We start from the raw sequence: 16,016 nt of genomic DNA, 5'->3' as shown, positions 1-16,016 counted from the left end.
ACAGATGACCTTTTATACGAACCATTTTTCCCAATGGTGAAAAAAACCAAAGTCACGTAACAAAAATGATATTGATAAAATACAAGTCAACATTCCTTTGCGTTTGAATGCATTTATTGCATTGGAAATTGCTTTGCAGCGGTCTGAAGGACTAAAAAATGTGATCCTGTGCACCATATTTCAATTTATGCACTGTTCCCACTGTAATTTTGAGGTGTTCAATTTCATTAATTTTTTTGATTTTATGAACTCCAATTCCCAATTAGTTTTAAAAATAAGAATTCTGCTGCATCTGTGTATGAATGCTTGTAGTCAAATTTTCAAAAGCTGTTTTGTCACAATTGGTGGTGCAAATACTTGTTTACATGGGCACATCTAAGTAACTAATTGGACCCATAAGTCAAGTAGTTGATAGCTAAATGAAAGAGAGAAATTGGAATACAGCTTTAATACTGACTGGATCTATGAACTGTACAGATAAAAAGAGTTAGGAGGGGAAAATAAGACAAAGGCACAGAGAGGAGGAGCATATGAGAAAGCTGTAGACATACTGAAAAGACTGAAAGGTAGGGAGAGATACAAAAGATCTTGGGGAAGGGGGAACAGGGCTGTTAAAAGTTGTTAGACCAGTGGCTTTCAACCTTTTCCATTTGCAGAACCCTAAAAAATTGCAAATGGAGGTCCAAATGGAGTGGAAATCTTAGATGTGGTTCACTGACCCCAGGTTGAAAACCACTCTTCTATGGTAACAACAACCTTTCGCAGACCCCTTAGACACTGTGTTAGATCAACAGTGGAAAACTATCATAAAACCTTCTGCTCAGCCTGATGCTCCTCATTTGAAAGAGGAGGATCCCCAATTTCCACACACACTTACCATTCAACTCTTCAAGCACAAGTTCTGGAGAGCTCAGGTAATACAAATCACAAAGTCTCTTAGCATTTTCATAGCCATCTACAGGAAATCAAAACAGAAAAATGTAAATACAAAAAATACATTTCCCTCCTTTTTTCAGATGTTTTGTAGTTTATTGAAAAGAACATCAACTAAAAACCAAAAATATTCTGCACTCTTATTGTGGACCTTTGGTTTAACTACAAAATCATATTAAATTTGAACTGGAGTTTTCTGCTCTACATAAGGATGATATTAGTACAATATAAGAAGAACCTAATTTATATTAGTTCTCTATAGATTTTAATGTACCTTTTCAAAATTCTTGTTCAGCTGGTCTGCCTGAATTTACCTTTAATAACTTCAACAATATTGCAGTTAGGATTAATGCTTCCAATGTGTTTTGGATGAGCTGGATTAACTTTAATTTTTCCACCAAACAGCAAAGCTGCCAACAAAGAAAATAACGTTTAATAGGCAATAAAATTTCACAATTTTCATGTCTTCAGCATTGCTGAATGGAACAGAATAAGCATAGTTTATAATTTCTGGCTGTGGCATTCTTAAAGAAAAATGGTTCATTTGCTTTGCTGATGACAAAAAAAATGCTTTATAGGCATACACAGGTATTTCCAAATGGATCAAGATGATGCTGTAAGCAGCATGTTCAAGTAAATAATCAATACCTAAAGATAAACATAAGATATACCAACACATTCCATTCATGAATTTTCCCCTGTAACAGTAGTACTTACAGTGTTGATTGAGGAGCATTCTGATTGAAATGCGACTCATGTAGAAACGATCTAAAAAATACTGCACATTCTGACAGGTCACTGGATCAACACCAAAGCTTTCCTTGTACTCAATCACACCTTGAGCCATTGTAGGAATTACATCATTGTGTCGGTTCCGGATTGTTATCACAGTATCTGTAAACCTAACATTAATGAACTGTCAATTTTTCACTTTCAGGTGAATTTAACACTCATTAAATTTCTGTCAGCAAAGGAAAGTGAAGCCCACTATTTACTGATATAGCATAGAACCACCCTAGCAGAAAAAGATAGTCACTTTTGAGCCTCATTTAAACTGAAATTACCAATAAGGGTGCCATATATAATAGGGGAGTTTATAGATAGATATTTTTCAGTAAGAACTGAAGTGAGACCAACAATGTTTGCAGAGATCACCATGTGGCTGTCAGATGGCAACTACCTTCAGACACTGGTGACCTGAACTGAACTAAAAGTAAAAGGTTGCATGTGCCATTATCTAAACCACACCATTCTACTCACTATCAATTTCTACAATTTCACAGAAACTGAGTTTTGGGGACCAGAATTATACTTTTGGTAAATCAAAAACAAAACATTTTTCTTGATTTAGTGAAAAACTGTGGGTCATATTATGATTATGATCCATTACTAAAAGGTCAAGGCCCTTAAGATATGTCTACACAGCAACTAGACACCCACAGCTGGCCCTTGCCAGTTGACTCAGGCTTGCAGGGCTCGGGCTGTGGGGCTGTTTCACTGCTGTGTAGACTTCCAGGCTTGGGCTGGAGCCCAAGGCCCACTGCAAAGTGGGAGGGTCTCTGAACTCAGACTCCAAAGTGAGCCTGGAAGTCTACACAGCCCAAGTCCTGCAAACCCAAATCGGTTGGCTTGGGCCAGACGCAGGTGTCTAGTTGCTGCGTAGACATACCCTTAGAGATTTTCTTCATCTGAACCATCAATTGCCATTGTTTATAAATATACATATTTTAAAGTATTTTAAAAACACACTTACCTATGAATAACTTCTGAATCTTCTGCACTTTTGTCCTTAAAGTCAAGGATTTCCTGAAGACTCTGAACATACCTAAAACATAAATCCTGTATGCTAGATTTTTGTCATGCTATTCCATACAGATCTTCTATTTTGTGAAGACATTAACAATTTTCTTTTAACATTTGTTAGCTTGTAATCATGAACAATAGCACAGACCCACAACAGTCATGTTATAGTTATGGTTAAAGAGGCATTTTCATTACTAGCCCCTACTTTCAGGCACTTTCAACTTTCAAAATAATATCTTGTATGCTGAAAATACCTTGGCTTGTTCTCCTGCCAAAAGTGTTTTTTTTTTTTAGTTTGTTACAAATTTTAAATCATTCAAATGGATAAAAAAAAATCATTAAAACTCAGTAAAATCATTTTAAAATGTTTTTCACACTTGAAGAAGCTAGTCATATTTTTCTTGCACTCCATTTTAACAGCTTTTTTGAGAACTACTTGTATGTCAAGTTTGAATTTTTACAATGAACAGGTTGTAACAGATTAAACATAGTGTTCTATTTATCTGGCCAATTTAAAACACCCTTTAGGTGCAGGGTTGTACGCACACAAGTTTCAGACTGCTTCTCAAGGCTGTGATAACTCATAAACAAGTCAGTTTTCCTATAATATACATTAAAATGTTTTTTCCTGTTCTGCTTTTTTAAATAAATTCATGAAATAAGCGACTTTCCCAATAAAATGCATTCCCGTAAGCCTCTCAATAATGTAACTGCTTAATTGACACATTTGTATTTTATTATATGAGCAGCTGCCCTGTCAATTTTTCACTTTCACATGAATTTAACACTCATTAAATTCATTCTAAGTTCTACCTGATTACTCCTGAATGAATTCTGCACCACTGCACATGCGAAGAATTCATGTCCCCTGCAGATTTTTTTTCTCCACAGAAAATACATTCTGTTGGAGTGGGGCTGCAGTTACACCTTTCACCCACCAGGGTCTGATGTGGCAGCAAAACAGAAGGCAGCCATCTCACCGTAGCAGCTAAGAGCAATAGGGAGAGAGCAGAGGCTGCTTTTCTCACAGTGATATGCCTGTGGGGTCAGGTGAGGGGAGATGGGATATGGAGGATGGACAGAGTGGGGCCCACAGGGCTGCTGGGGGTTCATAGACTGGGGTTCAGAAGGGCTAGTTGCGGGACAGCCTGGGGCAGGGTGGAGTGGGACGCAGGGCCATCAGAGGGCAGGAGGATGCAGGGCCACATGGGGACAGGGGTAGGGGGTGGCTGAGTGGGGTGAGGGACACATGAGGATGAGGGCAGGGGGTGCAGGGCCACATGGAGACATGGGCAGATGTGCTTGACTGAATGGGAGAGGCTAGGGGTCAGCTAGGCTCCCCAACTCCTTAACAATCCCTCCCCCACACCCAACCCCCCTCTTCCATACTTCTCCCAACCACACTCAACAGCCCTCCACATTCACTCCCAGCCACCTTCTCAGCAATTACTCTCCCTCAGCTCCTCCATTACCCCTGACTCCCCAAAGCCTCTGCACTGCTTCTGAGGGGTATGGAAAATACGTTTCTTCGTTGTAGTTTAAATGAATTATTACTCAAAATTATGTATTAATATGTCTAGTAGGGAATCTATATGTCCAAAACATTTCCTGAATCTTTTTTGTTGTCTGTATTGTTACAGACATACTTGTTGATAGGTATTTTGAAATAAATTACCAAAATAATTGAAACTGGTGTGATTATATTGTGTTATTTTGACAAATAAAATATGCAGAATTTTAAAATATTGTGCACAGAATTTTTAAATTTTTGGCACCAAATTTTTATTTTTTGCTGCAGAATTCCCCCAGGAGTTCCTGACGCTTTGGCAGGTTTTTAAGTGAGTAGTGTTCAGTATAGCTACATTTAAAATGATGAAAATTATGATGATTTTTTTCCTGCAGGGCTGATCTTAAAGTCAAATTCTTCAGATGATGTTTTAAAGTGCAAAATTAGACCTGCCCCTCAAAATCCAATAAATCATCTTTGTGCAGGGAAGTAAGTGGGGGTTGGGTGGAGGATAGATTCTAAACACACACCCACACACTGAAGGCAGACTCCTCCACCCACCCAAACCAGTACACACATAGTAACATGCTTATTGCCACATGGTGCATTAGCCCTTTAAAGAGGATGGGGCTCATCCTGACCTGTGCCAGGTCTAGACTGGCTTAAGAGGTGATCATCAGGAAGCCACCTGATCCTCAGATCAGCAATGGTACTTCCTAAAAGAGGGAGTTTGCTCAGTTAGAGAAGGAGAGATCTCCAGAATACAGGAAGGCTCATGTAACAGAGCTATGATTAGAGAATACCTGGGAAAGGACTTTCTATGCCACCCTAAGGGAAAGACAAGGGTTGAAGGAACTGTAGGGCTAAGGAAAGACTGGTTTTGATTTAAGTTGACATTGAACTGTGATGTTGTTTTAATACATCAGAACCCACAAAGGGACATGTTTGCAACATGAGAGCCTATGTGTGGTTTGGGAATGGAATCCTAAACAGGGAAACAGAGGCAGTGGGTGAGCCCAAAGTCAAACTAAGTAAGCCGCTGCCACACTTACATATTTGATATGGCTAATGCTGTGATTTATTTTAAGTGCTGTATGGAGGAAAATGAGCTAATCTCTTAAAGCTCTTAATCAGTAAAACAAAAACATTACTGCCAAAAGAAAAGTAGTCCTATATTAAATTCATAAAAAAAGGTACGAATAATAAACATAAAAATGGAAATATCTTCAGTACTGGACCATGTATTTAATCTCACTGCTAGTGCATGATTGTTCAGTATAGTAATGGTTACTCTCTAGAAAATGTCTTGAAAAACCTACTACTAATAGGGACGTCACTATCAGTTTGGGCCAACATTTATATTTGTTAAAATCAGATTTTACAAAACATAAATCCAATATTTCCATGACTTATCCAATAGAAATAGATTCATAGATATTTAGGTCAGAAGGGACCATTATGATCATCTAGTCTAACCTCCTGCACAACGCAGGCCACAGAATTTCACCCACCACTCCTGCAAAACCTCACACCTATATCTGTGCTATTGAAGTCCTCAAATCGTAGTTTAAAGACTTCAAGGAGCAGAGAATCCTCCAGCAAGTGACCCGTGCCCCATGCTACAGAGGAAGGCGAAAAACCTCCAGGGCCTCTTCCAATCTGCCCTGGAGGAAAATTCCTTCCCAACCCCAAATATGGCGATCAGCTAAACCCTGAGCATATGGGCAAGATTCATCAGCCAGATACTACAGAAAATTCTTTCCTGGGTAACTCGGATCCCACCCCACCTAATATCCCATCACAGGCCATTGGGCCTATTTACCATGAATATTTAATTAGATACATTTTGCAGATCATTGAAGGCTCCAAGATCTTAAAATGGAGAGGAAGGTAAGGATCTTAGATCTTCTTTGTCCTATGGGTGAGAGAAGAGAGACAACAGAAGATACTACAGGTAAACTGTGTAAAGTGTAAAGCTAGGTAAGTGGTGTAAAACAGAGGTTTTGTGGAACACTGGATCACCTTCTATGGAAAAAGAAAGATGTAGGGCTTGGACTGCCTCCATCTCAGAAGAAGGAGAACCAATCTTCTGGGGGGAACAGACTAGCTAGAATAGTTGGGAGGGTGCATCCAAGGGGATAAACACATTGCATATAATTGAGACTCTAGCTAGCATGCATGTAAAGAATCAAGGGGCATAAGGCAATCAAATATATTCTCCCATATACCAGTGCTAGAAGGCTGGGAATCAAGAAGAACTAGAAATGCTCATTTACTATCAGAAATATGAAACCTGATAGGGTGAGTCACATAAGTGGAATGTTAAAATCACTGGATACACTATTTAGGAAAGAGAGTCAACAGAAGGGGAGGCAGGTAGAACCCTAAATAAATATTGATAATTCAGAAGAACAGGATCTGGAATGATTATGAATTAACATTCTAACTGATAATTACAAGATGGAGTTACTAGGTAGAAGTCCATTATAGACCCCAAAATCAGCTGAAGGAACAGAATCAGCAGCTTCTTCAATTTCTACTTATAATGTATAGAAAGAAAAATTGCATTATGATGGGGAACTTCAATATTGGAGACATAAGTCAGAGGTCTCATGCTGCCACTGGTATAACATACTTGGATGATAACTTTAATTATAATTAAATTATAGTTGACAACTTTCTACAAGTATTGCAAACAATCTGGGGTAATTCTATATTGGACCTCATTCTGATGGATAAAGATAAACTGACTGCTGCCTTGATGCAAATGATCATGACTGAATGCCATTTATGTGCAAATAGAATAGTCCCAACCATTATGCTTTAATGCTTTAAAAAGGCCAATTCCCAAAGTTACACAATGGCAAGCAAAACGAGTGGTAGGAAAACTGAAACCTCAAAATGTGAGTTGTTTATTGTTAATTGTGAATTGTTTAAGAATGCTTCTAGTTGCCCCAAAAATATAATTCCATAATCAAAGGCTTTTTAGGTTAAAACAATCCTGGTTAAGAGAGGAAACGAAAGTAGCTGTTAAAAATATTATAACAAATAGGAAGGTGACAGCCAGGAGTACAAATTGGCAGTTAGGAAACTGAATCTCTCATCAGCTTCTCCATAATTATTGCAGTGGATCAAAGAATTAAAGGACTGTGGCATAATCAATGCCACTCAGCATTGTTTCATGGAAAACAGGTCTCTTCAAACTTTAGCTAATCTCACCCAAAATGATAGAGGTAACTGACATAATATATTTAGACTTCTGTAAGGCATTTCTCTGAACCCTACATGACATTCTTATGAAATAACTACTACACAAAGTCAATGTAGTCCATATCAAGTGGATTATAAACTAGTTAACACATCACAAAATAACTAAGTAAGGAGCCACCATCCAGTGGAGGTGTTTCTAATGTTGTTCCACAGGGATCTGTTCTTGGCTTAAAGCTACTAAATATTTTTTTTGGATTATTGATGAATCATGGCTGGTAAAATTTGCAGATGACACATTGGCCCAGTAGAAAATTGAGGGGGCAGACCAGTTATACAGTTATTCAGGTCTGGATTGCTTGGTAAGGCAGGCTCATTTGAACACATGCATTTTAATACATCCAAATGCAAACTCACATCTAGGAACAAAGAATGTAGATCACACTTACAAAAGGGGAACTGTATCCTGGAATGCAGAAGCAGTGAAAAGGAATTTGGAGTAATAGTAGATAATCCACTGAACATGAAATCTTAGTCGATGTCTACACTGTCTCGTAATTCAGACTATGGGGGTGTGAATAGCAGTATGCACCAAAGTGCTGCTCTGGAATTCTCTCATACGGACACTGAGCACAAACTAAAAGGTTCCTAGTTCACATTACCAGGAAACTTTTAGTTTGAACAAGCAGTATCCAGACAGGGGAGTTAGAGAGCAGCACTTTGGGGCGCACTGCTATTCATACCCTTGCACTCCAAACTATAGGGGAGTGTAGACAAGCCTTGCATGTGATGTTGTAGCTAAGAGGGGTAATACAATCGTTGGATATAAAAGGATTCCTCGGACTTACGACGCTTTTCAATTGACTGCCTGTTTCGCCCCTACAACGCTTGTTTCACCCTTGACACTCAATTTGCATAAAGTTTGCTTGAAATTGCTGTAGCTCACGAAAGCTTATGCTCAAATAAATTTGTTAGTCTCTAAGGTGTCACAAGTACTCCTAAACAGGATAAGTAAGTTTATATATTTATTTGGATGCTGTTTACAAAATGCAGAGTACAGTAAATACGTTGATGTTGCAACATTAGTTATCTATAATTCATTTAGTACAAAAATCTGGATTATTGTGGTGAAAATAGTGTATCAACCCTTGGTTCAGGAACCAATCCCCCCTTCATACCGTTGATTCCTATGGGAAAAGCAGTTTCAACTTACCACATTTCCATTTATAACACAATTCTGAGGAACAAATTGTGTCCTAAGTCCGAGGACTCCCTGTATAAACAAAGGAACATCAAGCAGAAGTGAGGAGGTGATCTCCCTCCATGCAGCATTAGTGAGACTATTACTGAACCACTTCTGGTATCAACACTTCAAAAAGGATGTTGAAAAATTGGAACAGGTTTAGAAAAGAGCTAAAAGAATGACTTCAGGTTTGGAAAACATGCCCCTAGTCAGACATTAGAAGCTTCATCTACTTATTTTCCAAAGGAAAGTTAAGAGGTGACTTGATCAGTTTATAAATACTTAAATGAAGAGATTTCTAATGGCTGACAGCTTTTAATCTAGCAGAAAAAAGCATAATAGCCAATGGCTGAAAGCCAAATCTAGACAGATTCAGACTAGAAATAAGGTACAAATTTAACCCTCAGGACAATTAACCATTGGAATAATTTATCTAGGGATATGATGAATTCATCATCACTTGAAATCTTTAAATCAAGACTAGAGATCTTTCTAAAAGATATGCTATAATAAAACAAAAGTTATGGGCTTGATGCAGAAACTAATGGTTGAGATTCTATGGGTTATGGAGGTCAGACTAGATCATGATGGTCCCTTCTGGCCTTAAAATTAGGAAACATCTTAAACATAAACAAATGCCTTTTCAATGTCTTTAACCTAGAAGGATGAATGACATTGACTGAATATGAACTATAAACAGAAGTGAAACTGACTAGTCTGTTTCTTCTTGAAAGAAAAGCAAGGAGTAAAAACATGATGATCAGCTAGAAGTAAAATACTCAACACTCTCTCAAATAGAATTTTAGATAGTAACAATCACATTCAGAAGAAATTGTTTAATGTTACCATATAACAAACATGTATCTGAAGAGTTTCTTACGCAGTTACTTAGTTTCTTAGTATTTCTTAGTATACTTGCACAACAATAACCCTTAAAGGTAAGATAAGAAATACAAGACAGTTCTTACCAGCTCTGCACCAGCTGAACTGAAGGTGTCTTTAGCAGGTTGTCTGGAAGCAGACTTATTTCTTTCATTATGTTTGCCAATCTTACAGGCAACTCTTGTCTCAAAAACATGAATGAAGTCTTTTCACAAGCATTTTCAGATCCTAAAACCAAAATATATTTGGAAAAATCAGAATATAGTTAACATTTGTGGAACATCTTTATATAGCTATATATAGATCACTATTTTCCTGCACATTTTTGTGGTCTGACTCTGAGGTTAAATTAGATCAGGTTTGAACATAGGGATAACTTAGATGTGACCCTTTGTAGAACTGCATTATTTCACCTTAAAACAAAAATTGGTAGATACTAGTTACTTTGTCACTTAGGAACAAGTATGTTTTAAAAGATATTTTTCACCATGAATTAAATAAGCCAGTTGCTTACAAAGAGTATTGTGGCACTGGGGGAGGGGGAGGGTGTCATCACATGCAACCATAAAACAACCTGAATCAACAGGATCTGAACCCTGGACCTTCACATCCCCAATACAGGCCCCTATTCATAAAAAATTATCTTTTTTGTTGTTTTGCCACAGCATGGGAGGATGGGCTAGATCAGTGGTTCTTAACCTGGGGCGCATGCACCCTCTGGGGGTGTGAGATGCCCTTTCTGGGGGTGTAAGACATGCCAGATTTTTTTAGAAGGTAAATCATCGAAATCACAAATTAAGCACAGGCACATAAGTACATCTACTTTGTTTCATCAAAACTATGTATTTATTAACATTATACATTTTTAATGATTACTGTAATATACATTGCAATGAAATTATCTCGCTACAAAATACAGTGTACTGCCATATTGCTGGGTATTTCTTGACGTCTGCGCAGATGATGATGTGGCAGCGCCGCGGCTTTGTTTTAATTCAGTTAGCTGCTAACTTTTAGCGTGTTGGTTACAGTTTACTTCCACAGCAAAACTCTGCAACATCTCTGGGTAGTACTTGCGTATTTTTGTGTGCCTACTGCACTACTATTTGTGGTAAGTAATAACAAAACTATTTTACATATATTTAATATGCATTTAAAAGTGCATAGACCCCCCACCATCTCCACTTATATATTTTTTCATATATAAAATGAAACCCTTTCCAGTAACTCTTGCCATGTCAAAGAAACGCAAATGGAATGACGACAGTTTTCATTATGGGTTCACTTGTACGACAGAGAAGGATAGAAATCAATGACCACAATGTGTACTATGCAGCTCATTATTTTCAAAAGCCAATCTCAAACCATCGATGCTGTCTGAACATTTCAACAAACAGCATGGTGGTGCAGCTGCTGGACATGACACTGACACCCTGAAGTCTACAAGGGCACGATCTGATTCTCGCGGAACCTTGAGGATGTTTGGGTTTGTGTCACTTGAGAAGCCCTTGTTACAATCATCCTATCAAGTTGCATATTTGTGTGCCAAGAAAAAGAAGCCTCATACAATAGGAAAATGAAGGAATGACCATCGCAACTGAAGTGACAAAGCATTTGCAACAGTTGAGTGACTCTTTCCAAGGATATTTTTCCACTGGAGATCTTGATGTGGCAAAGAAATGGATACTGGATCCATTTCTTTTTAACCTGGATTCCATCAACGATAGTGATTTGATGAAAGATCTCATTGAATTACGAGCCAATGGCCAAATCTGAATGGAGTTTGAGACAATGAAGCTTGAGAATTTCTGGTGTGCTCAACAACTGATGAAGACAGTGCTGGAGATCCTTGTGCCATTTGCGACTACATACTTGTGTGAGATAGGATTTTCATCACTCTTACACATCAAAACAAAGGCCAGAAACCGCCTAAATGCGAGTGAGGACATGCGTGTGGCTATTTCAAAAAAAATTCCTTGTTTCTCGAACATCATTGAACAAAAGCAACAGCAGACGAGTCACTGAGCCAGTAAACTTAAAAAAGGTGTGTAATTTTTCATGTATTCTTAATTTTACTGCGAAATTAAAATAAATATATAATTCTCTCTCTTTCATTCTATAGTTCTGATATATCTAGGTTTAAAGAACTGACCTACTTCAGCGATTTTTGATAAGGGGTGCAAGAACATATTTTGAGAACCAAAGGGGTGCAGGCTGCAGTAAAGGTTAAGAACCACTGTACTATATGATACTTGTATGGTAGAGACCTGACACCATTGTCAGCAATAAGGTCTATAAAATGTCCAGAAACAAAGGGTGATAACTCAAGGTAAGACCAGAACTCTTTATCGCCTATCTTCTAGATCTATGCACCTTTCCCTAAGCTAAAGGGTATGTGAATGGGCCACATTGTCTCCAACATTTTTGACACAATGCCTGTCTTGGTATGTGGTGGAACAGATAGCTGGATTCAGCTCAAATGTAGAATGTTCCTCGAAACTGGAGAGCGACTCAGAGCTCTAAAATGACCAATTCCTTTTCAGACCATACCTTAAAAAAACAACCAACCAACTACAAGTTAGAGGTACTGTTTAATGGACCTGTCAAGGGATCCAATCCATGAAAAACATGAGGTCAAACTTTATTTGGGCATAAAAACTTGCTCTTGGATGAAAACACAACAAAATATTAGTCAACGAGAATTTCCTTGAATCAACTCACATCTTTCATAGGTGACATTAAATGGCACTGTTGTTAGCCTTAGCTGAGATCATGGCTCTAAAACATGGGGGTGGGAACGGAGGGTGAGAAATCCTTCACTCCCACCCTACTGGTGGTCCTTTAAAATGAGGGTTGAAGCACATTGGCAATACAAACATGGGGCAGCTTACTTATGTGGCTAAATAAGACTTTTAACCTCGACTAGAAAAATGCTAGAAAATGTACTATAGGGAGCAATCCTGCAATGGTAGGGGGATAGACTTCGATCATCAAATCAAACTTTTCCAACTCTAATATTTTTGATTCCAGGACTTCAGTCTCCTGGACTGCCAACTGGTCTTTCACAAGAACCAAACTAATGTAGTCTTTTTTTTAAAATCTATTAATCTTTTACTTACAAGAATACTGAAAACTGGAACTCTTCTTTTCTCATGTGCAGAGTAACAATACTTTTAGTTCACATCCCTGGTATTTTTAAATTAATTTTGAGAACACTTCATTCTGTAGGATGGAATAGTCACTTTCATGTAAAATGAGTTCCTTGTCATACTTAGGAAGTTTATCACAAGAGAAATTACTAGATTTTCACTAACCCAAAGGCAGTATGCGGATGAACCAAGACGGCTCTAAAGTGACAGTTACTTTATCTATGTAACAGTCCATCAACTACATGTTCTCCAAACAAGCCTCAGCACATAAAACCCTGATTCTGAAATTCACTGCATACAGGCATACCACAGGGAACCCAGTCTGTGACTAAATGGGGTGTCAAGCAAGTGCAGTTGTGCACCTATGAACAGTGAATTCCTGAATAAATGCCTAAACCATAATGGCTCCCCATTAAATAGATCTATTCTTCCACAATATGCACCTTCCAAGACAGTGAAAACATCAGCATTAAGATTTAAGAGACCCAATGTATCTGTAATTTACACAAGAGACTAAGACCCCAATCCTGTGAAACTTATGCATGTGCTTAACTTTATGCACTGTGAATAGTCCCATTGACATCAACCTTTAATATCAAACTGACATGCTATTTGTTCCATAGGGCTTCTTTCATCAATCTTCAAGTTGGATGGTGCAAGGGAATGAGGCAGGGATACACAGTGAGTGAGACAAAGGTTCTATAAATCAGTGTAATAACTGGGGCCAAATTTTGCCATTACTGTGTCATAAATTTGGAGGACAACATGCACTGGGTGAGTGCATCCATTAACTGAACAGTGAGGATTCAAAAATCAAACAGCTGCCTCATATCCTGTGCAGTCTAACTTGGGCGTGGAATGGTCAGAATTGCTGCAGAGAAACAATATTGTGATCATGTAATCAAAGACTGACATGACACCTGCAGCAGGACACAGAGTTAAGGTTATTTGTAGTACCTTAACTATGATATCAGGAGAAATCAATGATTTTTTTAAAAAATAAAAATAATCTTTTAATTTAAATTAGATTTATTTTTTAAGTTAAACTATTTAAAATTAGTAGATATTTGCTGCTGAAGTTTTAAAGAGTCAGTCACTGACCTGATGGAAGCCATGGGCTAAGCATCTGGAACCAGAGTTTGTTGAGGTGATAAACCAGTTTTTGACAGCATTAGCCAATTCTGCAGGGCAGTGAGAATATTTTCTTCATTTCAATTTGTTCAACTAGTTGAGTTCAACGACTAGCTAAATTCAAAGTTAACAAATTTGAGTTGATAAAGAAGGAAAGCTTGTTTTTCTCTTCAAATCTATGTATTAAAACTAGGTATAAGAGAATATCTACTAGTTCTAAAATCTTGAAAGACATAGTCACCAGAAAATTGATTCAATTCACTAACTACAGATAAACTTCCTTCATTAAATAAATCAGTTAGTTTTAAATGCAAAATGTGTTTTAATAAACTTTTTTTCTTATGTATCCAGCATATTTAAGGTAGTTTTATTTAAGCAAGAATAAACATTTTAAAATGCTGGTTTTGTGCATTTTTAATTGTATTTGAATTGCCACCCAAATTGTGCTGCACATAAATCACAAGTAAAAAATTAAACAAATCTAATAACTTACATTTATTTAGGTACTACATATTTTATGTAAAGCTGTACAAATGCTTAAATATGTGTATAGATACAGTATATCTACTGGTTAGCAAAAAGAAGCATCAAATTTAGTGTAAAAGCTTTGTTTAGTTGCAAATCAACATGTTTTAATGGCTACTAAAATGTGAATCAGCATCTCTTTAGGACAATAACTAAAAAGTACAAGTAAAAACCAAAATTAAAACTGATTATTTAAATCAAGGCTTACTGCTTGCTGATTTAAACAATGATTAAAATCAGTGATTTAAATTGCTTTGACTTAAATAAATTCACGCTGTATGACATCATATGACTTTGTGATCTTTACATTCTTTTAATGTAAATTTGATATGGAATATTCAAGTTTTCTGTCTGTCTGAATGGTCCAGCTTTAAAAAAGAAAACAAAGAAAATCCAGACTGAAAAAGCAATCTTACTGTAATGCATAGAGAATGTCTGATCATGTACTATTGCCAGACTCCTACCTCTGAGCACAAAATCATATCTACTACAATTTTTAGCCTTAGCCACTGGTTTTCTAGCTTTTAAGCATCTCAAAAAGTTGATATATTTTCAACATTTTTTCTGGTTATCCATGACCTTATGTCTAAGCACTGATGTCCATAAATTACTGCTTTGCTGTGAGAAATATCTGCCTTGAAAGCAAATTCCCATTGTAAGGGAGACACAGTAGTTTGGGGCCTATATTTTTTTAAAAAGTAACTGAACAATACTACAATCCCTGTTCAAATATAGCGTACATCGAATGATTACAGTTTTTACTGTGTAATGCTTTAGATCATTTATCTTTTTAATTTAATAATTTTATTTTTTTATTATTTAGAATATCCTTTTTATATATAAAGGATACACTTTTGTCTTTACATAACATACTGTAAAATGAATAATTATGTAAAAAATGTTGAATGGATAAAGGGACTTTAACTTTGAACAGCTGAGGGGTATCTTCTTTAATTGAAATAATAGAGCCCTGTGTTTTTGAAGCTTGATGGACAATGTTAGACAGTGTGTTAGACCGAGTTCCCCAGGTATGTGTACATATAATTTATCAAAGAGATGAACCTACAGAAACTGGATCCATTGCATTGTGACTCCATACCCAGACTTGATAAGGTTTCTAATGTCTGCCTCAAAGATTGTTTTGTGTGTGGCCAAAGGCGACGAGTTATATGGGCCCTTGGTGCCCATGCTCCATCAATATTCATGGAGATGGGCCCAGCTCCACCAATATTTGGGCCCCAAGCCCTGTGCTTTGGGGGGTCCCGCTCCATGGGTTGGCAACATGGGGCACTCTCACCTCAGGGGCAGCTTCCCCGCATCCCCACAAGCAGCTCCCCCCACCCCGAGAGTTGCTGCGTGCTGCAGAGAGTTCCCAGCACTGACCCAGCTCATTGGCTGGGAACCCCAGCTAATGGGAGCTGCAGGAGCCAGCGCCAGAGCTGCCTGGCCATGCCTCCACAGCAGGGAGGAGGAGGGAGCCGCAGGCAGAGAGAGCAGCTGGAGTCTGTCACTGTCAGACAGACACAGCCAGGGTGTTGTGGTGACAGACAGATGGAGCCAGGGGTGGGAGAAAGAAGCAGCGATGGGCACCCCGGGGGCTGGCATAAAATACATAGTACAGAGGGAGCTTCCTGAG

At 37.8% G+C, this 16,016-nt stretch overlaps 1 protein-coding gene across 8 annotated transcripts in view; it reads right to left on the bottom strand.

The window, feature by feature from the left end:
* The window catches only part of PDK1 (pyruvate dehydrogenase kinase 1), a 44,413-nt gene that overhangs the window by 25,489 nt on the left and 2,908 nt on the right, over positions 1-16,016 (bottom strand). For 6 of the 8 annotated variants that reach the window (XR_006284950.1, XM_043525505.1, XM_037912191.2 and 3 more), the window contains exons 2-6: positions 9,662-9,803; positions 2,687-2,758; positions 1,651-1,835; positions 1,248-1,343; positions 878-955 (exon numbers count right to left, since the gene is read on the bottom strand). Coding sequence is in view for 7 of the 8 variants with exons in the window: in XM_043525505.1 (XP_043381440.1) it covers positions 878-955; positions 1,248-1,343; positions 1,651-1,835; positions 2,687-2,758; positions 9,662-9,803 (573 nt within the window). In the remaining variant the exon portion in view is untranslated. Of the gene's footprint in view, positions 1-877; positions 956-1,247; positions 1,344-1,650; positions 1,836-2,686; positions 2,759-8,663; positions 8,724-9,661; positions 9,804-13,825; positions 13,906-16,016 lie in introns of those variants that run through there. The other 2 variants (XM_043525506.1, XM_027822959.3) reach the window with 2 other exon arrangements.

The sequence above is a fragment of the Chelonia mydas genome, chromosome 11 (genome assembly GCF_015237465.2).
Source record: "Chelonia mydas isolate rCheMyd1 chromosome 11, rCheMyd1.pri.v2, whole genome shotgun sequence".
NCBI classification, from domain to species: Eukaryota; Metazoa; Chordata; order Testudines; family Cheloniidae; genus Chelonia; species Chelonia mydas.
The sequence above is the reverse complement of the archived record's forward strand: the minus strand, read 5'-3'. Positions and strand labels throughout refer to the sequence as shown.